This window comes from Siphateles boraxobius, unplaced genomic scaffold, assembly GCF_051911475.1.
Source record: "Siphateles boraxobius isolate OS27281-9 unplaced genomic scaffold, OSU_SipBor_1 16, whole genome shotgun sequence".
Taxonomy (NCBI): Eukaryota; Metazoa; Chordata; class Actinopteri; order Cypriniformes; family Leuciscidae; genus Siphateles; species Siphateles boraxobius.
In genome coordinates, this window is record NW_027508766.1 from 11,690,838 (window position 1) to 11,716,413 (window position 25,576).

Sequence of the window (25,576 nt, forward strand, 5' to 3'; positions counted from 1 at the left end):
AATAGTTAATTCTAAATTATTCAGAACCTCTAACAGAAATAATTTTATTTGATCAAACTGTTGAAATTGTGAAGACTTTTAAATATTTGGGAACCATGATTGACTGTAAATTGATTTTTTTTCTGATAATGTGGATCTTGTATGTAAGAAAGCAAATCAAAGGCGGTTCTTGCTAAGGACATTGAGATAATTATCTGTGAGTCAGATTGTTCTGCAAAGAGTTTTTTATAAGTTTAATTGAGAGTGTTTTAGGGTATAATATAACTGTGTGGTTCGGACGAGTTACATCTGTGAATAAAGTAAAATTAGACAGAATTACAAGAGTAGCAGGAATAATTATTGGATCTAAGCAAAAGTCAGTCGCTCAATTTTATCAAATTGCTGTTCAGAGAAAAGCCTTGACTATAACAAGAGACACAACACACCCCTTGCCTGTCTCCTGCTCATATTGCTTTGATTCTCTCAGCTGTGAAACAAGTGAAGTTAGGCCAGCCGCTCACTGTAAAGCAGTTTCGAAGACTGTTAGGTCTGATGGCAGGAGCATCCAACGTTATACCTTGCGGCCTGTTTTACATGAGACTGTTGCAATGGTGGCTCAGGACCAAGGGTTTCTCCCCGATCAAGGTCATGCGGCGCTGCGTACATGCCTTAGTCATGTGGAAAGAACCTTGGTTCCTGTCCCAAGGGCCCGTGCTGGGAGCTCTTTGTCGTCGCGTCACGCTATCGACGGATGCTTCCCTCACGGGTTGGGGGGCAATCATAAGTTGTCGCCCAGCCCAAGGTCTGTGGCAGGACCATCATCTCTCGTGGCATATAAACTGTCTAGAAATGTTGCCGGTGTTCCAGGCCCTGAGACACTTCCTCCCAGACCTGAGGGGCCATCATGTGCTTGTTCTGTCAGAAAACGCATCGGTGGTCTCATACATAAACCATCAGGGGGGTCTGCGATCGCGCCCCTTATACAAGCAGGCTCACCAGATCCTCCTGTGGGCCCAGGGGAAGCTACTTCAATTGAGGGTGATTTATATCCCAGGGTATCTAAATCAGGGGGCAGACATCCTGTTGAGGCAGGGGCCAGGGCCCGGGGAATGGAGTCTCCACCCCGAGAGGTATTCTCTCTCAGCCATCCGGCCCCTCTGGGCCCCTCTGGACCTAGGAGTTCTGGAAAGGGATCGCCGGGACGGGGTCAGTCTACTGTTGGTAGCCCCGTTCTGGCCGGCCCGAGTATGGTTTGGGGACCAAGTGTCTCTCCTCGACGGCTCTCCTCTGGAGATTCCGATCAGGAGGGACCTACTCTCTCAGGCGAGTGGGACGATCCTTCACCCCTGCCCAGTATTTTGGAAACTGTGGGCTTGGCCTCTGAGGGGGCCCAGCTCATAAATTCAGATCTCTCAACCGAGGTTGTTGAGACCATCCTCCACTCCAGAGCTCCATCCACGAGGAAGTTATATACTTTGAAGAGGAGGTTATTCACTTCATGATGTGGAGAACACCAGTTGGACCCGGTTAACTGCCTGGTGGGTGCAGTGCTGGAGTTCCTGCTGGAGTTTCTGCAGGAGCGCTTCTCCGCAGGGTTATCCCCCTCCACACTGAAGGTCTACGTGGCGGCACTAGCTGCTTACCACGTCCCCTTTGAGTGGAGTTTCTCTGGGAAGATACCCATTGATAACACGTTTCCTTTATTGCATTTTGAGGCAGAGGCCAGCAGTCCGCACGAAGGTGCCGACATGGGACTTGGCTGTTGTATTAGAAGGCCTCTCCTCTAGCTTTGTTCGAGTCCATTGAATACGTTTCTGAGAATTGTATCTTTCTTCTTGGTATTTCGTCTCTCAAAAGAATCAGAGACATTCAAGCACTCTCAGTTTCTCCCTTGTGCCTGGAATTCTCGGCTGGCATGGTAAAGGCCTTCTTCCATCCTAGGCCAGGCTATGTTCCTAAGGTCCCTACTAATATTGTTAGACCAATAGTACTGCAAGCTTTCTGTCCTCCTCCTATTCTGACGTCAGACCAAGAGAAACTAAATCTGCTCTGCCCGGTGAGGGCCCTAGATGCTTATGTCCACAGAGCTGCCCTGTGGAGGAAATCTGAACAGCTGTTTGTTTGTTTTGGGTCTGTTTTGTCCTGCATCTAAGCAGAGGATGAGCAAGTGGGAGGTTGAGGTTATCTCACTTGCTTACGAGTCGGCTGGTCAGCCTTCACCTTTGACTGTACGAGCTCACTCGACTAGGAGTATGGCTGCTTCAAAAGTTTTATTGTCAGGAGTTTCCCTACATGATGTTTGTGATGCGGCAAGCTGGTCCTCACTGCACATATTCATTAGGTTGTATGATCTTGACTTCAGCTCCACTCCAGGGGTGCAGGTGCTTTCGTCCGAATGTGCGCTTTGACTTCACACGGACGGACATTTGCTTTTATGGTGACGTGGGTATTAGCGTATCCGCAGCGTTTCAATGCAGCTCGAATTCCCTTGAAAGGGAACGTCTCGGTTATGTATGTAACCCTAGTTCCCCGAAGAGGGAATGAGACGCTGCGTCCCCCTGCCATACTCCCGGCATGCCCATGCTCGACTTGCTTCAGCCTATCAGAAGCTAGCGCTGTTGTGATTCAGGGGTGCTTTATAGTTTCCTGGTAGATGATGTCACCCGCCTATGACGTTCCGTCTCGCCATTGGACTGATTCCATATGTGCTTCATGACGCAATCACACAGGGGCGTTCCCGCAGCGTTTCGACACAGTGTCTCATTCCCTCTTCAGGGAACTAGGGTTACATACGTAACTGAGACGTTATCTATGCAGTTCACAGATAATATATAACCAAACTGAATGTACATATTTATTTACATTAGTGATAGATTGATTTATGGGTCAATAATTTGCCTGATGATTTTGGCTGATGAACTGAAGTTAGTCAGGTTTTACACACACACACACACACACACACACACACACACACACACACACACACACACACACACACACACACACACACACACACACACACACACACACACACACTGTTACGGCCCTTTGCCTGTTTCTCTCCTGCCCCTCCTCTCTTTCAGGTCTAATTGCTGCCACCTGGAAAGCTGGTGTTTAAATAGGAGCTTCTCAGCTGCATTGTTTCTCTTCCTGTTCTGGGCTGGGGGCTGAAGGCTCGAACGCAGCTCTGTTGGCCTGTCCGGGTCCACGCCTCGCTCGGGACGCCAGGACTTCACACAGATGCACATTTAAGATTATGTCTTTTATTTTTACACACAACACATCCATACACCTGCTCTACACTACTGATACTGACACTCACACGCCATTGTTGGTTCTGTTGTTTAAATTTGTGTTAGGTACACAATAAACTTATGATTTGCACTGTTTGCTTGTGGCATGGTCTCCTATCTTTTGTTATGGCCCTGAGTCAGTCATAACAACACACACATCATCATCATCATCATCTAAAAGCTCATACAAAAGGCAAATGCACTTCATATCTCAAATAAACAAGCAAACTAGGAAATGTAAAAATGTCTTCATGCATGTGCACAAACACTCTTATTTGCTGGGATTATTCCCACCAGACTTCCTGAAGAACAAAACCCCTTTCATGCTATTCTCTTTCATCTTGTATTACTACTTAGTGTAGCTGAAGGTTATTTTAAATAATTAATTGCCTGAGCTTGAGGATGGAGATACAAAGTATTGCTGATCGTATAGGCACCGATACCACGGAAATGGTGGAGCACCCATGGAAAAACACAAGACATTCCCATTCATTTTATCGAATAAAAATAATAATTAAAAAAAAACAATTGCAGCTTTCAGACACGACTTTCATCTCATATTTATAGTTCATTTGAGGCCATTCCTATGGCGTTATTTTAATGGCAAATGTCGAGAGTGCATTATTGTAACGCTAGAGTTCATCCATTTAACAAATCTCTCTGCAGAGATTCGCAGGCAGATTTCCTTACTCTAGCACAAAACTGGACTCGCACTTTCAAATATATATGGCTCAGCTATACCTCAGATATTACGTGTGCATGCTCAAACTTTGTCTTGTGCACTCGTGAATCTCTACTTGCTCTTTCTTTAGAATTGTCTTCTCTCTTGGATTTCATGTTGCCACCCGAAAGCTTTCAACCACCAGACTTCCATGACTGACTGACGAATTAACAGCGTACCTTTAAATTTTAAATAAATGATGGATTCACCTTTATTTCATTAGCTGAATTTAGTCTCTGTTCTCTAGTTATTTTATTATGAATAGTTATTTTTGAGTTAAGTGCTTATTGTAAAAGTTATTTATTAAATAATTTTATTTAGTGAACCACTACTGATCATCAGGTATATGCAACTTGAGACACTCATAGATAGAATGTGCTTTTGTTTGGTTGGGAATGTATTTGCAGTCCGTGCATTTCTTTTCACGATACAAAAATGAACTTCTGTGTAATTAATTCATTAAGCGTACCATTCAAAAGAGAAAACAGCAGTACTCTTGAAAGAGATTTGATCTTCTTGTTGTGTGTGTGTTGGGGGTTAATGTGAAATAAAACCCATTCTTTTTCACATATTTTACATTATTACAGCACCTCTCTTCCCAGTCTGGCCCAAACGCACCATGTAGTACCTGTTTTGACGAGGCTGTAAGATATAGACTTATGCTTTGTATAAGTGTTTAGATTCTGTGTTTAAAGTATTTCCTGATGTTTTTTTAGATAATGCACTCATTTACACACATCTCTCGTGCATGTGCAGCCATAATGTCTTCGTCTGCACCTGTCTGTCTTCGTCTGCACTACACTACCCAGTATCCTCCTTGCTCCACACCTGAACTCACTCCCTCAATTACCCACCTGTTCCTCGTCTTTATCATCTGTGTCACCTGTCTTCACCTTGTTATGTTTGATCTGTACTTGTATTTAGTTGGCTTCTGTTCAGTCTGTCTTTGTCGGTTCTTGTTTTAATGTTACTCTGGTTTTGGTGCGTTTTCCTTTGGCCTGATATCCTGCCTGTACGTGTTTGTTGTGTTCATATGTATGTATTCAGTAAACTGTTTGCATTGAAGCCTCCAGACTCAGCCTCCTCCTTCAACCCTCACACACCATGTCAGAAACATTGTACACAGTATAATCAGTCCAGAGCATAAAAAAAAAAAAAAAAAAAAAAAATTCTGGTGCGGTTCAAAAACAAAAATTCATCCCCAATTAATGTTTTCAGCGCTGTCAAGAATATAATTGTTTTTCCCTTGGTTTTCCATTGTATTAGAGGGTTGTGACGTGTGTGGGCTGTGAGTTCAGGAATCGGATTGTAATTTGAATTTCTAGATGAGTTGGTCTTCCACAAATTACTGCATCATTGAGCTCTGTGGTAAGGCCACCCATATTGTGAGAGAGCTTGAGAGCATGTGAGAGAGATTGAGAAGTATAAGGTTAGTTGGCATACTGCTGTTTAAATAATAATAATAATAATAATAATAATTTATCAGGGTTCAAGCATTTAAGGCCTTTAAGCACATATACATTAAAGACATTAAGTTTTATTTAGCAAGCATTTAACCAGTGACATCATAGATGGAAAAGAACATTTACAGCCATACAGGCAATTTACCATAGGACATATATGGTTTTCAAAGCTTTTTGACATTTATAGCGCCACCTATGGTCCGATCTCCATAACATTCTACATGCTTGTTTACTATGTTATGTCACTTATGCCCACCAATTTTTGTGAAGTTCTAAGTTTTCATTTAGGTTGTATAGGCTTTCGACTGCATTTTGCCACACCCATTTCCTAAATGACCCATTTACAGCTATCCAAATGCAAAAGTTCAACTTTTTTTCATAATTATTCATCTAGAGAGTCAAGAGAATGGTCCTAGACTGGGTTGGTTCCGATCGGGCGAAAAACCTAGGGCTAGTTTGAAAAAGTAGGTTTTTAACATAATTGCAAATATTTAATGAACAATTTGATTGAGAGAAATGTTTCTTGAGGCAAAGTTGTTCAGTATGAGGAGATCTATCATATGATATGTATATTGTGTGGATGTGTATAACACCACGTGATTACAGAGCCGTAAAACTCGTTAGCGCCAACTAGTGGCCGATTTCTTTCAAAATTCTTACAGAGCTCTAGGGCTATGAGTCGAACTTAGGACTAGTTTGCCAAATCAGGTTTTTGACAAAATTCAAAATGGCAGAAAATGTATCATGGTGGAAATGAAATCAGAGATATACGTTTTGTTCGCCATTAGGTCTGGATTCTAGTGATATAAGTCACTTGATTCTACGACTCAATGAAATAATGGATAGGAAATCAAGTCAAATTCCTTTTGATACAGGTGACTCATTTTTAACTATTTTTTAAACCATGTGAAATTGGAAATTATTTTAATGATTTTTTCATAAAGTCGATTAATTAAGAGAAATGTTGTTTGGCAGGACCAGTTTGCCTCATCTTTAATATCAGTATTGAAAAAAAAAATGTTTTCCTTTAGCTTGGGAGGATGCAAAGGTTAGGCTATTAATCTACAGAAAAATGCAGCACTGGGTTTTAATAGTCATAATAGTCGACCAATAAGTTTGCTATCAGATCTTAGCAATGTATTTAAAATGACAGTTTGTGAGCACATTCAATTATTCTTTAGGGAGAATAATTTGCCCTCTAATTTTCAGCACTGATATTGAGAGTGCACAGATTGATGACAATAACTTAGTAGGAGCAATATTGTTAGATTTTAGCTCAGCTTTTGATGTACTGGATTATAAATTATTGCTGGATAAACTGAAATGTTACAAATTTACTTCTCATACTGTACATTGGTTTAAAAGTTAACTGTCTGATGGGACAATGTGTATTTTCTAATGGAAGTTATTCAGATGTGAAAGAGTTGCTATGTGGTGTGCCTCAAGGAAGTTGTTTAAGACCAATGATCTTCCTCATGTTTTAAAGTGTGTGGACAGTCATGTATGCAGCAGATGATAATACATTATATTTACCTGCAACATCAATTAAGTAGTTGTCTACTGCTTTGGATGAGGACATTGTAACATTTTTTGGCATGTAGCACGCAACATGACTTGACGTGCTACACCCAGTTATAATATTCACTAGGGCCTAATTGAATCAGAAGCAAGGAACGTGTACTGGAGGGAGGACATGGTGCAACAGGTGAGCAACTAGTTGACATAATTTTGTTCTGATTCAAAGAGGAAACTATATTGATAAAGGAAATCGTTCTCTTTGTAGTTTGTTTCAGAAAGATGAGTGACATGAACAATTGATAACAGTCAGTAAATCAAAACAGACTCGTTGTTTCTTTTATGATGAATGATTCAACAGCCTAAAAGCTTCAATTCAATTTGGTGAAGTTCCACATTTTTCATACAATTTGTGAAGAAAATAAACTCTCAAACCCAATACTGCATCTGTTTCTTTCACCTTGACCCAAATAACTTACAATAATAAAACAAATAATACATTTTATAACCTAAATGTACAAAAAGAAATGTAATCAGATATTGGATTTGACTCAAAACACAATGTGATTCAGAATTCCTTCCAATAAACCACCTGTTCTTTCAATAGTAAACAGTACATTCAACAATGCGTGCTTGAACCCCTAATTAAACAAAAACAAAAACACTGTACTAATGTTAATATGACATTATGACAAGTGTTTATAGATTCAAGCAATGATCATTAATCATGAAATACTTCTACAGTGTTGAGTCCAAATCATGAACTCAAACGCAATTTCTCAAGAGTCTAATTTCAGCATACAGGCACACTTCAACCAACTTCAAGTGTATTACTGTGGGAGAAAATTATGTCAAATTATGTCAAGGATAAAGGCTTCATCTACCATTTTCTTAATTATGAGATTGAGGAATAGGTGCTGTAAACAGGAAATGGGCTAATCATTTTGTGAATAAGGTAAGCACAATACCAATTCAAGACTTGAAAAAGCCTATAAATCTAACTGCCCTATTGTTATTTTTATATTTTCTTTTTTAATTAATTTCCCAGTTAATGGAAATTACCCCACAAAAAAAAAAAAAAAAACTACAAAAACAGACCTCGGGCACAATGACTAACACTCATGTGATATTTTTAATTAGCAGAATTTCTATTGATGCCCACCAAACTTTTTTTTGTTTTTTTTTGTTGAAGGTTGAATAAAGTTCACTATAAAATCTGTTTGGTAACTCTTCATGACGTAATACCTCTAACTGGTTTTATTCAAGTCTAAAACATTCTTTAATGTGGCGATAGTCAGTTGCAATATATTTGTCCCGGATATGTGGCTGTAGAAAGCCCACAACAAAGGAGATGATGAAATATGCAGTCTTTAATGACACACTCAGGAAGAGTTTCGTTCACCACCAACAATAACCGACAAGGGACTGAACAGAAAAGGGTGTATAAATACAGACACTAAACAGGAACAGCTGGACAACGATTAACTAATTAGAAACCCTAGTGTCTAACGAGAACTAATATAGACATGACAGAAACTTGATTATGACAGAACATGATTATGACAATATTAGGTTACCAAAATATATTTAAGTGTTGGATCTGGTAGAAATAGCTTTTCAAAAATAATTGCATCAGAATCCAAATGCATATATGAAATCTTTAAGCTGAAGAGAGTCATTTTGTCTTGCTCGCGTCATCAACCAGCATAGTGTGCAACAGTGCCTGCCCACTTTTCCAGCTGCCTTGGTTCTCCCTCAGGGATTAAAAAAAAGAAGAAGAAAATTTTCAAAAGAATCGACAAAAAGACAAAGGTACAAGAAGGAGGGAAAGAATCCCATGAAGTGAAAGATAATAAAAAAAATGATGGAGGAATATCAAACTATTAATTTAAAGATGTTGATTATATACATAGAAACAATAGTTCACGTTTGTTGAAAAATATAGATTGAGACGGAAGGTAGACTGTAATACGCATTTCTTCGGTGGAGCACACGGGCGCCACATAGCTCTTTTGAACGCAGTAAAGCATAATGGAGATTGTTTTGCAGAATCATGGGTATTGTAAATTTTCACAATGAATTCCATATTGGAATAATGCAGGCAGATGGCTTTAAAAAAATTAATTAAGGGAAATTCTGCGAAATTAGTCAAAAACTTAGGAAAACTAGGAAAAAGTATTTTAACATTGAACAAATTACACACTTCACCTTTGAAGAAAGTCTGGTAATAATGGTACCCTTTGGATTTTCTGAACAGCCAGTAAAAAAGTACACAGTGACACAGACAGACAGACACACACACATCCCCCTTCTCTCTCTGTCCCTCAGAGTGGTGCCTACAGGCATGATCCTATTTATTACCGGAGAAGAGGGAGCAGTTTGTGTCGATCTCTGAGCAGGTGAGGAGGTGGAGGCTGAGCTGAGAGCTCTGTGATGACAAACTCTCACCGACATGTCTGCATATCTCCACTCCGTATGCTCACAGTCACAAGCAATAGAAATGTGGATCCAGGTAAACATTCCCACACATTCTGCCAGATGTGGCTCAGAAAATCAACAGTAATGCATATGGCACAGTATCTTAACATAATCTGCAAACTGTATAAAAAAAATATCCTTGAATATTCTCTACGGACAGACTGCTATATTTTCTTTTAAACCCACCAGGCAGCAAAGAAAACAAGCCGCACAAGTGTCTGTCAATATTTAATCAAATACAGATCAGGTCCAAAAACCTTGCACATGTTCCCTCAATCCAAATCAATCGCTGTAACACCTGGAATATTTCGCAAGAAGCCGAAGATTGCTTATTGATCAAAGTACAAATTAAATCACCCAGAAGACTTCTTGCTCAGATATAAAAGTGCTGCCATCTTTTGAGTCTTAGCCTGTGTAGTCCAGCCCACTCAAGATGTCCCTGCTTGAGCTTTTTAACCTTGCTTAATAATCTCTTCTTATATGCACTTCTTAAAATATATTTCTGGCCTTTGGTCAGACCATGTGATATATCCCACAGACTTGGCCTGTATTGAATTTGATGAACTTTCTGCAAACACAATCTTCAATCATTAGGAGACAAACTAAAAGTACAGTTCTGCATGCTAATATTTCATTATTTTTTAAATTCTTAAATTATTTAAGAATAAAACTATGCTTGTGTTTTTCTTCACCTTTTTCATGTATGTGTAAATCAATTTGCATTGTGCAAACATACTAAACCTAGCTAGTTACCTAACCTTACCCATCCTAACCATGCATATGATGATTAAAGCTATTTATTCATTTTAGGTTTTGTGTGTGTGTGTGTGTGTGTGTGTGTGTGTGTGTGTGTGTGTGTGTGTGTGTGTGTGTGTGTGTGTGTGTGTGTGTGTGTGTGTTTGTGTGAGTGAGTGTGTGTGTGTGTGTGTGCGTGCGTGCGTGTGTGTGTGTGCGCGCGTGTGAGTGTGTATGCGTGTGGTAACCAGCTGCTACACTACACGTTGGTTGCTCTGTTTCTACCTAAGAAAAAAATAGTAAAAAATGGGAACTAAGAAATTAAACATTATCAAATATGAAGAAAGAGGGATTGCTTGTGGTTTCTTGTCACAGGAATTTTGCCTGGTTAATAGCAAACAGATGAATGGAATAATATTAATAGTGTTTATCATGACATTGTAATGTTTACTGTTCTAAATAGTGGCGGTGAGGAGGACTGTTTAGGCTTGCACAAGTGAGAATGACAACTGGCTGTTGGAAAGTAAACACAATTTATATACAAAGAGCTTTCAGTGATGATATGAACAATGCACTACGTGTCATATCACATCAAAGGCTTTTAGTTCAAAGCACAATTTGGGGCTTATTAGCATTATAACCAATACCAGTAATAATACAAAATGTACTGATTACCCTCTCTTACTTTTCCAGCCTGACAATATCCACATGCTTCTCTGCCTACCAATAGCTTGTCGAGACATGCCATTATAATAATTGGCCGTTTGCTCTCCATCCCCGTTTGGCCTGCCAATCTGCCCATTGACACAGTGGAAGCATGGCAGCCCATCATTCCAGTAATGACAACACAGCAGAGATTCAAGCTGGATTTCACCATTCATAATGATTATGGTAATAGAGCTAACCACCAGCGAGTCTCATCATCCCAGGGATTTCACAGAAACAGGACACTAACTAAGTGAAAAGTTTTACAGAATTCAGAACTGATGAATAAAATAAAGGTGAATGTTTGAATGTACAGTATATGAATGTATATAAGAATGTATATGCAACCCCTATGGTTCTACTCGCACCTCTCGAGCGGGATTTAAACAGGCATGGGAGGCGGGCACGTTAACAAGGAAGCTAAAGACTCCAGTCACTAGTGCACCTTTTGAGGCCAAGGGATTGAGGTTTACTCACAATGGTCTTAATAGCTGGCCTCCATTACACTCATCCCCTAAACCTCACTCCCATACGGGTCACTGCACCAACGTAACCCCACTGGTCCTACTTGCACCACTGCGAGAGGGATTCACACCAGTGTCTCCAGCAAGGGAGATGGGGACACTAACAAAGACGCTAAAGACTGCAGTCTCTAGCATTTGTCACTAGTGCGCCTCGTGAGGCCAGGGGAGTGAGGTTACTTGCACAGCTCCTACTAGCTGGCCTCCATTACACTCACGCCCCCAAACCACATTTCCATCAGGGTCACGACACCAATATATCTCCGCAACTCTTACTCGTACCATTTCAAGCAGGATTCGAACTGGTATCTCCGGCATGGGAGGCGAGCAAGCTAACAAGGACGCTAAACACTTCAACCTCTAGTGTGCCTCTTGAGGCCAGAGGAGTGAGCTTTACAGCCCGTACTAGCTAGCCTCTGTTACATTCTGACAAAATGTAAAATACGGTTAAAGGTGAACAAGCATTTTCCAGCACGGAAATGCTGTCACAATTTGCTCACCCTCATGTCGTTCCAAACCTGTGGAACATAAAAAAATATTTTGAAGGATGTTTCAACTTTCAAAACAGCACTGGGCCCAATTGACTTGCAATTTATAGACAACACCTTAAAGGTTGTATCAGCGATTGCAGGCCCAAAAAAGGCCCAAACATAAATGATCACACTCATCTAATCTTTCCTAACGATCCGCAAGCTGCCTGTCCCATAAGCAAGCCGTCAAAAAAACGCGTCTCAGTAGGCAGCCTAGGCTCTGAGATTTGCACACAACAACAATTGGTTTCACCAACCAATCAAAACCAAAATAAATAGTGTTCCAACCAATCACCGACAGAGGGTGGGTGTTGTGAGGTTTTGCGTTCATGCACGGCTGCACGCGAAGTCGGAGCTGAAGAAGAAGCCAGCGTCTATCAACAAACAAGAGAAATTGAACATACCTGAGTCAATCCCCAAGAGGAGGAGGAGGATTAGGGTGAGGGAATACCATTGTGTTTATTCCAAGACACGAATAGTTATCGGGAAGGCTTTTGAAAGGTGGAGAGAACTTAAAGAACTGAAAAAGTTTAAATCGGACGCCGAGGTTGCACTGTTTCTTCTGGACAGGTGAGTAGCTGCTAGTGCTGACTTTTTTGGATGTGAACTGTGTGTAAAATATCCTTGAAAAAAAATGAGTGAAGCTCGTCTAAACTTGGGTAGCTCTAGCTAACTTAGGCGACATTATGCTGAACAGAGTGAACATCAGAAACGGGAGGGAGGGGTGAGCTAACTTTTCAAAATATCTTAATATGAACATCATGAGGGTGATCAAATGAAAACAAAATGTTTAATTTTTGGGTGAACTATCCCTTTAGGTCAGAGCTGTGAGGTACATAAAGAAAAATGTACATCTGTGAGCAGTATTACAGCCATCCGAGAGTAATTCAGTAAATCATCCAAACATACTGCTTATACGTCTCCCCAGAATACTTGATCCTGATTGGTCAATCACTGTCTTTTGTGGTCAAATATGTTTTGTATAATGACAGTATAATAAAAATAATTTAAATACTTCAAATCAATATTTCATGGCCATTTATTTATTTGGCAAGCCATGTAATGAGCGAGACAGTGTAGACTCGGCCGGTCATTATCTGTAAGGTTTATCTGCTTTCCACAGAGCCAAATAACTCCCCTCATACAAGATACAATCACTGTAACACACAACCTCTCTGCTTAGTGGTTTAATAAACCCCATTAGGATATATTTTGTGATAATGGTCGACTGACTATACATATTGTAGGTAACATCCAGTAATTGAATCAGATCTCAACATTTCAATCCATAACAATGCCTATGAAACAGAGATTATTATCTTCTTTGTCCAGTACTGTTGACCCAGAATGCTCTAAATAGCAAGGTTACATTGGCTGGCCACGCTAAAGATAATGTGCAAAGCTGTGAAATTGTTCTTGATGCTCACAGTTCAAATGAGCTGTGTCTTTATATGTAGCCTGAAAATACCTGTGACATGGTGTAAAATGAAATCACATTAGCTAAAAGTGGATTGCTATAGCAATGTATTAGATCATTCTGGGCACGGACAGAATATGTTTAGGATGGATTACAGGGTAAAGCATGATGTTTAACAAAGAATTGTGAATGTTCTTGTGATGGTTTAGTTTAATTGTGATGATTTTGCTACATTTGTAGATCCTAATAACATGAAATTGAATTTCCCTAAAAAATATTTGCTCTAATTTATTAAAAAAATAATTCTGAATAAAATGTTGAAAGTTCAATTAGCAAAATATAAATTAAATTAAAATGCAACTCCTTAGACTCTACTCCTTAGAACAACTTTCACAAGTTCAACCGCAAAAAAGTAAGCAAAATCTGGAACTTTGCTCGATATTTCAATCATAGACTCAGAAGTCACTCTTTTTTATTTGTTTCTTTAAAATAGCATCTGGTTTAATTTCAAAATAAAATTTAAAATATATCTACTGTGTTATGCTAATTGTTGCTTGCAGCGGTACTGAATTTGTCTAAGTGAAAATCAAATCAATTACATCAAGAACAGCAGACCATCCACTAAAACACAAGGCAGCACCATTATGTATTTCAGAGAAAAAGTTTTGTGGCCGTTTTGGGTTTTTTTGTTTTCCAATTAACCTGAGGTAATATAGATTTATTTTCATGTTTCGTGCTCCCCTGAAAGTTTTTTTTTTTTTTTTTTTTACATTGACTCCAATGTAATTTCCTTCTGTAACAAGGACCAGCATTCAGAACAGGGTTTATTCTTGCTGATAAAATCCCAGTAACTCAATTTTATCAGTCCTATTAAGCCTGTCAGCAATTACAAAGACTGCTCATGGCTGCAACAAAGCCCACTAAGCTGTCATTCTTGGGGCTCTATTATCACTTTCCTTTTATCATTTAATTGCAGGAATTACCCAGACACTAGATTTGGTTACCTAATGTCTTTAGATACTGTATATGTGCCAATCCATTTCAACGAGTGGAAAAGAAATTGGATCTCATTATAGACCTTTAGTTGTTTTGAGACTTAACAAACGTACTGACGGAGCAGAGCTTTACTCAGCTTAACTGCAGGGAATCACACAAGCCTGATGACAGTCTTTCAAAGTTGGCTTTGATAAAACATACAGTCTTCTTTCGAAGAATGTTTGTCTTCTGCAAAATGTTTATGACTATGCATAAGGGACATCTTTTAAACAAACAGAAACCTGGTAAATTTCAAGTGTCTACAACTTTACATAAAACAAGTCACTGATCTAAACAATCCTTCAATTATACTAAAATGTCAAACAGCCACGTTTGGTCAAACAAATTGTTATTGTATTTTGATGGAAGAACTTGGCATTGGAGAAACTGCAGGTTATATGCAAAACAGTTTACTGTCTCCTCTTTCCACTGTTATAAACATTTCCTTAGGAAAATTACCTTTTTTTTACTCCTCTTCTCCTCCCACATCTTTGGACACCCATTGCAATGTTTACTAGCATCTGCCCAAATGCACCCTTGGCCTTGTAATCCCCTCACCTGTGCCCCATCTGCCATTATCATGAATCTCGTCCAACAGCTCGCCCTATGCTTGCATCCTACTCTATTGCAGTTATAATAGAACATAAAATGTATATACTAAAATATAATTTTAATAGAATACTACAATAATTAGTAATATTTATTTACATCTAAAATGATCTTATTTCTACATCTAAAATTACATCTACATCTAAAATGTAGATGTAATTTTAGACACTTTATCTTGGATATGGAGTGTTGTGTGCATGTTACTAGCTGTACATCAACAAACATCATACCCCCTTTCACTAACAAGTTGGATCAAACTTGATCCAACTTGTTAGTGAAAAGGGTATGATGCTATTTGATGTACAGCTAGTAACATGCACACAACACTCCATATCCAAGATAAAGTGTCTTATTTATGTTAGATATATAAATATAGGCCCACAATACAACATTACCGCTATATAACTCCCCCCCTTTCGGGGTCCTAGCCTGGCCGTCTGTGTTTGGTTAGTATTTTTAATGACGTTAAAAACTACAATCCGATTGGTTCAGCTACTAGAGCTGTCTCACGATTTGCCTAAGAAGATTGACAATCAAAACATACATTTGTGAAAATATATGATCAAACCAGAATTGACAACACATTTTATTTGACTACATATAATGACTTACTATCGTACATAAAAGAAGCGTATACTCTATCGATGGAGATCGATCAACAACACGAAAAACGTGTTCGGCCCACCATATATAATACATGTTCCACCATCTAGACCTAGCATACGTCTGAGACTAAGTCTTTTTTGTACTGTTGATTTTTATGAAGATTCAGAACTCTAATTTCACAGTAAAACACAACAAACCTGTGTCAATCTTTTACTTTCATTTTCAACCACAAAGTATATCTTCAGGGAAAACAATCAAAGAAAACATGCCTAAATCACCTCCTAGTGGGCATTATATAAAACACAAAGGGGAAAGAACTGCATGAGATATTGATTAATTTAACAGCTTCATCTAAAAACATACACAAGCTTAAGATAAATTATTCTGAAAAGAGTGTTTTCCAACACAGACAGGATCGCAGTAGTTTAATGTCTGCAAATTACTTTTTACTGCAGACGTGAGATGTAATGTTAGTGATTGTTCATGCTGGATAATATAACATCGTTAGATTGATCACTGATGTGTCTCAATAGACTCTGCTGACACAGGTAAATGACCTAACACAACATTTCTGTATGTAATTATGTTGGAAATATCCAAATAGCCCAAATATAGGCTATCTAGCGTGCTCATTAGCTGCTCTGCGGCTACTGCAGCAGCCTACCACTGAGCCTGGCGTGACGTCGCGCCCTCTTCGCGCCATAGCCCGCCAGAATGGGGGTGGCTTAGCGTATAAAAGTCAGGCTCAGAGGCTGCTTCTCTGATTTTCATCTCTTCAGCGAAGCTCTTCGCATCGCTTGATCCTGAGAGAAGCCGCCGCCGTTGAATCCAGCGACTGCAAGCAGAGGAAAGCATCTGAGGAAGCAGGTCAATTTCGCCACCTTCAGCCATCTGTGCCTGCTACGCTATCCGGCGACAGTATCCTTTTGCTTGCTGTGCATGTTCGCCGCCGCGACACACACATTTTCCTAAAAGAGCGCAAGGCGTTTTTATAAAAATGCCTCGCACTTCCTGTGGCTCGTGCCGAGCCCCGCCCAGCGCCGGAGACCGCCATGTGATCTGCGCTCTCTGCCTGGGCCCAGACCACGCAGCCCTCACTCTTCGTCGGGAGGCTGCGTCCACTGGCTCGACTCGAGGTGTTCAACGCCGAGGTGTTCAACGCTGTCACTCCGCCCTCTGCTGGAGCGCGCAAGAAGAAGCGCCATTCACAGACACCGGAGGCGGAAGGAGATGCAGCAAGGAGGAAAAGACGGTTGGGTCCAGCAGCGGCCGGACCACCGTTGAAATACCTCGCCTTGTCAGTCCCCTTGGAAAGGCTACTGCAGCGGTGTATTCGGCAGCCAACGAGCCGGTAATGCAACCCGCTCGCCTACACAACCGCCGTTTCTACGGCGACCCAGACAGATCTCAAGAGTATAACATTTGGTTATCCGGCTCACGCCGTGGTGCCCTAAGTGTAGAAAATGTGCCCACATCTCAGTGTTCACCCCTACATGCAAGTACGAGACCCCCCCGTGTCCCTCACACTCACAGAGCCCACTCTCATAAAGCTGGCAAATGCCGCTCGAGTGTTAGATGAAGGAAATGTGCCCACTACTCTGTGCTCACGCCTTCTCTCTGCCCGCTCTGTCACACGGCCAAAACAGCCTCATATCGGTCAGGTTATGAATGTAAGTTACATGCCCGCTTACGAGCGCTCATGCTTACTAATAAACGCCCGGCGCTGCTCGCGCATCACAAAGTTATCTCAAAACGTTCCCCGTTCAAAGCAATCGGGACATCACATGTGAAACAGCCATCCATCGCTGTCAGCGAGCCGCCGTATTCAAGCATCGAGGGCGCGTGTGCCGCGCCCACCGCTCCGGTTCAGTTGTCCAAGCCCACGAGGTGTGGCGACCGCAAGCATCGAGGGCGCGTGCGCCGCGCCCATACCTCCGGTTCAGTTGTCCGATCCCACGAGGTGTGGTGACACCTCGCTCACGAGCGCTCACGCTTAATGACAAACTTTTCGCCTCAGGCACCGCTCGCGTATCACAAAGCTATCACAAAACGTTCCCCATTCAAAGCAATCGGGACATCACACATGAAACAGCCAGCTACCGCTGTCAGCGAGCCGCCGTATTCGAGCACCGAGGGCGGCGCACCACGCCCAGACCTCCGGTTCAGTTTCCCGAGCCCACGAAGTGCGGCCATTCTGCCCCTAGCTATACATGTAGAAACATGGGAAGCGATTCAAGGGATGTCAGGGTGGGTGCTAAGCACAATAAGACAAGGCCACTCACTACAATTCACTTGCCGTCCCCCTCGCTTTTGAGTATGGACTGAGACGAAAGTGAAAGCGGAAGTAGCGTATCTACTCCGCGCAGAAATAGCCAAACTGCTGTGCAAATGGGCTATAGAACCAGTACGTCTTCTCTGAGCGAGTCAGGCTTTTAAAGCCGTTATTTTCTTGTACCCAAGAAGGACGGAGCTCTAAGACCTATCTTAGATCTGAGATATTTGAACAAAGCTCTCATGAAAAGACTGTTCAAAATGCTCAAGACCAGACAAATCCTCGCACAAATTCGCCCGAGGGACTGGTTTATATCTCTCGATCTGAAAGATGCTTACTTTCAGATTCAGATAATACCCCGTCACAGGACATTCTTGAGATTCGACTTCGACGGCCAGGTATATCAATACACCGTCCTCCTGTTCAGCCTGTCTGTAGGACCCCGTACATTTACGAAGTCCATGGACGCGGCTCTCGCTCCCCTGAGAAATCAGGGCATGCAGATTCTGAACTATTTGGACAATTGGCTGATTCTGGCACAGTCAGAGATAGAACTTTTATCTCACAGAACAGTGCTCTTCAGTCATCTGGAAAGCCTGGGTCTCACGGTAAACTGGACCAAGAGCTCATTACTGCCCAGTCAGTCAGTTTCCTTTTTGGGCATAGAACTAAACACTGTGGCTATGACGGCCCGTTCATCGCCACAGCGTGCGCGCACCTGGCCGCGGCTTTCCAGAAGGGCAGCGTCGCTTCTCTGAAAACTTTTCAGAGAATGCTGGGCTGTATGGCCTCAGATGCAGCAGTGCTTCAGCTGGGCCTACTGCGCATGCGCCCGCTACAACGCTGGTTGAATGCTCAAGTGCCTCACCGAGCTTGGGCTTTCGGCTGCAGACGAATCAGAGTGACTCAGAGTTGCGTTTCAGCTCTGCAGCCCTGGTTAGCGGCCGACTGGTACCAGCGATAGGTGACGATGGGAGCCGTCTCATGTCGAAAAGTCATCTCACCGGATGCCTCCAACCTAGGTTGGGGCACTCTCTTCGAGGGGCAGACCGGTCTTTGGCCTGTGGTCAGACCGAGAGAAATGCCTTCACATAAACTGTCTGGCTGAAGCCTTTTCTCACGCTCATACGAGACCACCACGTTCTAGTCCGATCGGACAACATGTCTGTGGTGTCATACGTGAACTGTCAGGGCGGTGTCAGATCCAGGAATCTCTGCAATCTGACGGAACGCCTCCTCATATGGTTCCAGCAGCGTCTGCGCTCACTGAGAGCCGCGCATGTGCCAGGCCATCTGAACGACGGCCCAGACAAACTGTCCAGGAAATACGTTCCCCCAGGGGAATGGTCCCTGCACCCCCAAACAGTCCAGTTACTGTGGCGCCTTTTCGGCAAACCGGAAGTCAACCTGTTTGCGTCAAAAGACAAAGCTCATTGCCCAATGTTCTTTTCAAAAACCTAGCCCAGCCTCCCACTCTATGCTTCCCTCCGTTCTCTCTGTTACCACAGGTAATCAAGAGGATCAAGGAAACGCGCCACTCGGTGCTCCTTATAGCCCCGCGATTGGAGAACCAAATCTGGTTCCCGGAGCTGACGTGGCTGTCACACACAGCCCCTTGGCCGATTCCGGTGGGGAGGGATCTCCTCTCTCAAGCCCGCGGCTCAATCTGGCATCCCCATCCAGAGCGCTGGTCTCTGCATGTATGGTTAATCAACGGATACCAGTTGTCTTGCCAGAAGGAGTGATGAACACGATTACGCAATCCAGAGCTCCCTCTACGAGGCGGCTCTACACGTCTAAATGGTCTGTGTTCTCCAAATAAAAGGGCGGGTCCCCCTCCGCGCTTAAAGTCTATGTGGCGGCCGTTGCAGCATTCGCTAAATCAACGCTCGGCCAGTAAATAGGAAGGAACGAGCTGGTCATCCGCTTCCTTAGGGGAGCCAGGAGAATGAATCCCCCACGACCCCCGTCAGTTCCTATATGGGATCTTTCTTTGGTCCTAGAGGCCCTGAAAGCATACCCCTTCAAACCGCTAGATTCCGTGGACCTAAAGTACCTCTCGCTCAAAACCGTTTTTCTGACAGCTCTATCATCAGTTAAACGCGTGGGGGATTTACAAGCGCTATCCATTAGCGCTGCGTGTCTTGAGTTTGGACCGAATGACTCCAAAGTCATCCTCAAACCAAGACATGGCTATGTCCCTAAGGTGTTGGGCACTCCCTTCAGAGCGCAGGTCATTTCTCTATCAGCTCTGCCTGTCCGTCCACATTTGTTAGGTTTTATAACCTGGAAGTTCCCGCCTTGCAGGCTAGAATTCTGTCAGTATGAATGGGATGTACGTTCTTCCCAGATCTGATCGTGCGCAGACTACTCTCACGTGATATATATATGGGTTGATATGGGTTGATATGCTTTATATAGACCGGCAACGCCGCTCTGTATTCCCTATGGGTGCTTATGAACATGTTCTGGCCCGCGTTGCTGGCCGCCTGATTCCCACGTATCTATGTTCCCCGGGATTCCCTGGGACTCATGAAGTGGATGTTTGGTGCGCACGCCGTTGACAATGGGTTCCCGTAGCGTAAGCAACTTACGCAATACGAGAGAACCTCTCGTAAAAGAACGTACTCGATTACGTATGTAACCTCGGTTCTCTCTAGAAGAGGGAACGAGTATTGCGTAACCTGACCATGCTGGTGCCACGCGCGATTTTCGCTTCAGTCGATGAAAACCAGAGAAGCAGCCTCTGAGCCTGACTTTTATACGCTAAGCCACCCCCATTCTGGCGGGCTGTGGCGCGTAAAGGGCGCGACATCACGCCAGGCTCAGTGGTAGGCTGCTGCAGTAGCCGCAGAGCATCCAATGAGCACACTAGATAACCTGCTCTAGGTCTGCTAGCTGCTGCACTGCGTTGACATTAAATACAAAATTAAGGATCATTTTTGGCTTCATATCTCGAGAAAATATTACTTTACCCGTAGCGTAAGCAACTTACGCAATACGAGAGAACCTCTTGTAAGAGAACACTGAGCTACAAGACACTGTGAGTTACAGCATTAGAACACTTAAGAAGCTTATATTCAAATCCCTTTTCATCTCTGGTTTGTCCTCCAGCTTGTATCCATACACACTTAATATGCAAGAGTAAATGTTGATTTTTCTGCCTTTTTTTTGCTGGAGTGGCAACAGATCAGACAGCCTCTGACCATATGTTCAGCAGAGGAGAAAAACTGAAAAACTGAAAATAAATCAGGCAATAACATCTGTCTTTGTTTGCCGTAATCACAGCAAAAAGCAATGTGTGTGCACTTGCATTTGAGTGGATATAAATACAAACTTTTTTCTGAACTTTTTACTGTGATTTCCGACATGCTACTCTTTTCACATACTGCTTTTCGCCTTAAGTATTTGAATGCAAGGCATGTGCTTTTCCCTCAATCTTAAATAATTTGACTTGAAAACTAAATAGGAAATCACACTTTTTTTTTCGGTACTCCACGAAAGGTTCCATCACATATGTGATATTGACCAATACAAGCACAGAAGCTCTTCCATACACAGCTTTCAAATATGATGAAATGAAAAAGACATGATGGTATTTGTGCTGTTGGGTGGAAATATCCAGTGGCAGAAAGGTTTGTGGAACTATTGAAACAAAACTACTGTAGCAATACTAATGCTACTATAGTGTTTCCTTGAGGGACTACCACGACAGAGTGAAAAAGATGAATGCTGGCAAACTAGTGGAGGTGCTTCAGCAACCCGGTGAGTACTGGAATTAGCATTAAGCTAACACGCTGTTTTGGTAGCCGTTGTTTGTTTAAACTCTTGTTTCCGTAAGTTAATTGCTAGTTCCCCTTCTCAATGACATCACGTATATCGTTAAAGACAGCAAGTGATGATTGCTCGGGAAGCAACATGTAGTCTGACATGTTTCTTGTCCACAACACACCAAGGCACAACACGACACGACAAGAAATTAGGAGTGAAAATTGCATAGATCTGACAATAAAGAGAGTGAATATCAAAACAGACAAAAAATAACAGACCCAGCATTAGGCTGGTGTCATGTCCATCTGAAATGTCTTGGGTTACTTGATCCTGTTCCCTGAAAAAGCAGGAACGAGATGCTGTGTTCATACGCTATTGGAGAACATCTTTGTTCAACCCTTTGTGAAGTTTGTGTGTCCCCTCCCCACACACCCACACACACACAAACACAAACAGCGTTGTATACGTTACTTTATGAACTTACTGTGTTGGCAATGGATTCCATTAAAGCCTGATGGGCACTTGCAGACGTATCCAATGAATGTGTCGCCCCTGAACGTTTCACTGATTTCACAGGTGCCTCCATTGTGACAAGGGTTTGGATGGCAGGGTCCTGTAATATAGACAAATATAAATAATCAGATGGACTTTTTTTATGTATGCAAGTATTCACAACCCTCATAATGGGTTAGATGAACAGATGGGTTAGAAACAGACATCAGCAGTTTACAACATGGCTTGCAGTGTAAGCGCTTGCATCTCAAGCACTTGAGGGATAAAGGATATCATGGGCACTGCATTACCTCTGTGTCAACGCACAGACAGACATATATTTATATATATTTCGGCTCTAATGAACAACCTGGTAAGCACGACCTGGAGAAGACTAGCGCCGTGCGCGATCATGTCACGCACACATAGAGCTGATTTAAGTATCGGAACCCGATGGTCAAATTACAATTATTCTGTGTTGTTACACGTGTTTATAAATGGATGATCATTACCTTCAACAGCGGGCTCGGCGACGGTTGATGCGCGCATCTCTATGGTAACATTATACACTGATGAATGAGCGCTGCTTTTAAATGAACATTTCTTTACAACAAGATTGATTTGACACAATTTCATTTACTAAATGGCATAAACAGGCTTTACTCCCTTGAAACTTAAACTGGAATGTCACTGTTTCTGTCAGTGCGACTTCCCGAACAGGCGAACACGCGCGCGGGCACGCATACATCACTTTTGGAGTAAAAATTTTAATTGCAGATGCAGTGCATCGCGATGCATCGCGATATCGAATTGAACTGAATCGATGACATGATAATAGTAATCGAACCGAACCGTGAGACCAGTGTAGGTTCCCACCCCTAATATATATATATATATATATACATATATATATATATACATATTGTAGGGACTGGGCTAAGTGGGTGAATCTGAATAACTAAATACATCCGGCTAAAGACCAAAAATCTCTGAATGTAAATTAACCCAAACACACACACACAAACACACACACGCACACACATTCCCCCACCAATGAAGACTACACTCAGGACAGAGCGTGGTGTCCGATTACAAGACATTTTATGACTGATCGGAATGTCCCAAAGGAAGTGGATTCCAAAGCGAAAAGAAACTTCTTTTCTTTAAAAGACATTTAACCAGATATATTCCATGTGTTTTTATGTGTGTCCATTTGCCCATGTCACATTGGAATGACTATGATTTTATCGTAGCTTAAAGTGAATTATAAATACCTTCATTATGCATTTTAAATATAACTGTCTATTCCCATAACTTGTACACATAGTTCTGGACACCTCCAGAATGCTTTCGGTGTGATCAATCAGAATACGTACAGTAATATCCAGTAAAATATAGTTTACTATGTTTTCCATCTTTGGAGTGAAAAGAGACCAAAACTAACATCACTGGTGTTCTTAGATAACGGCGTTTACGACCCAAAGGAATGTTCACAGAACTGCCACCCTCTCTGAATTCTAACCAAGGAGGAGAAATGAATCCTGTATTCATATATATATATATGCTATTATATATCCACTTGAGAATTGTATGAACAATGTATCTAAGTTCCCTATTTCATGAGTTGCCTTTTTGTGGTTTGGTCTATGTTTCTCGACAACTCTAATGCGATAATGTTTTAAACTTGGCCAACTAATGTTTAACCAAATCCATTTGTGGCAAGTTTGGTCTCGATAAACTCCAATCTTCATTCCCCATTTGTTAATTGACATTACATTTTGCTAAACTTGTGACACATTAGTATTATAAGAATTGTGAAGATTCTGCTCATAAACACCCTAATTTCGTCGGTTTCAAATGTCTCTCTCTTAGACAAAGAGCAATAAAAACCAAAGTCCCGCCTGTGAAATTCCAACCCTCTAATTGGCCAAGTCAACAGGAAGAGGCCGGATTTCTCCAAGGTGATAAATGACGCTTCCCCCCTCCGCTCGCTCTCTGTTACATCGACTGTCTTCGTGTCATAATGTAAAAGTCTCGCCTCCGGGCAAGCTCTTCGCCTTTCTTTTATTTGTTTCTAGTTTAGTTTTGTTTTTCAGTCTTAGATAAGTCTCCGTGTTTAATTCCAATCGACGAGTGAAAAGAACACCGCGTGACATATCTCTTCAGCAAATCCATCTACAAGGGACCTTTAAACGAGCGCGCGCTCGTTTTGAAGGAGAACACGCGCACGTGACCACGTGGCGAGAGACGCACACACGCTTCTTCACCAGCCATGCGAAGATGTGGCGTTAACTCCGCGTGAATTCCCCGTAGAGATCTTTATTTCTTTTCTTTGTTAGTCAAAGTTTTGTTTTCCGTAGTCGACTCTGTTCACTTCCACAAAGTGAAACAAACTTAGCCGAACTATTTTCCTTTGGTAATGTTACTCCAAAGACTTGGAAACTCCGTTCAACACGCGCTTGGCGTGAACAGCACCCAGTGACGCTTCCTAAAGGACTCCGCTCACGCACGCGCAGGAATGCCGCGACACAGAGAGACCCAGAAACTTAAGTATATCTCTTTATAGAGCTTCTAAGAAGCGTTAAGATGATGTTTTCGTGTTGTCACAGGCAGGGGACTGTCAGGGGAATGTTGCCAATGCTCTCTCTCTCTCTCTCTCTCTCTCTCTCTCTCTCTCTCTCTCTCTCTTCCCCTCTCACACGTGTTTCCATTGTCCACACTCTATGCATTTCTCGTTCATCGATGCCTTATCGTGTATTGTTGTTTATTATGTTTGTAAATACATATATCCCATGTAACCGTAGTAAATACATAAGTACTTCTGCCTTATTAAATTCATTATATTCATCTGATTGATGTACTGCCTTTTTGCTCATTTAAGTCCCTTAAGTGTCAAAAGATCTTATAGCAACAAGCTTACAAATTAAAGATACTTTAAAGAGTATGTGTTTATAGGGCAGGAAACCCAATTCTTGTGGCCACAGAATTGCTTTTCCTGAAATCCTATAAAGTAAGATGATATTGTGGATTCCCACAGATATTAGTCTGACAATTGAGCAAATTAATTTAGCCTGTTTTGTAAGACGTTGTCCGTGTGGTTAATTGCAATCAACTTGTGGTTAAGTGCAAGGATACACAGACATGCATGCAGGCAAAATGACATATCATCCCTTATCGGGAGTTTTATTAACATGTAAGACTGATCTAATCCAAACATGTATGAATAATTATTAATTACCAATTATTAATTATGATATGCAAATTCCCCACGGATTAGATCCGCCCCAGAGTCTTTACATATATATATATATATATATATATACATACATATATATATATATATATATATATATATATATATATGAGAGAGAGAGAGAGAGAGAGAGAGAGAGAGAGAGAGAGAGAGAGAGAGAGAGAGAGAGAGAGAGAGAGAG

General features: G+C 41.8%; 1 protein-coding gene and 1 long non-coding RNA gene across 4 annotated transcripts in view; one reads left to right on the plus strand and one right to left on the minus strand.

Annotated features, from left to right (window-relative positions):
* Positions 1-25,576, plus strand: part of LOC143739258 (uncharacterized) — a 626,344-nt gene that overhangs the window by 237,725 nt on the left and 363,043 nt on the right. The window lies entirely within an intron of this gene.
* edil3a (EGF-like repeats and discoidin I-like domains 3a) overlaps positions 1-25,576 on the minus strand; it is a 269,995-nt gene that overhangs the window by 134,938 nt on the left and 109,481 nt on the right. For both annotated transcript variants that reach the window (XM_077231597.1, XM_077231596.1), the window contains one exon: positions 22,135-22,263. In XM_077231597.1, coding sequence (XP_077087712.1) covers positions 22,135-22,263 — 129 coding nt within the window. The remainder of the gene's footprint in view (positions 1-22,134; positions 22,264-25,576) is intronic.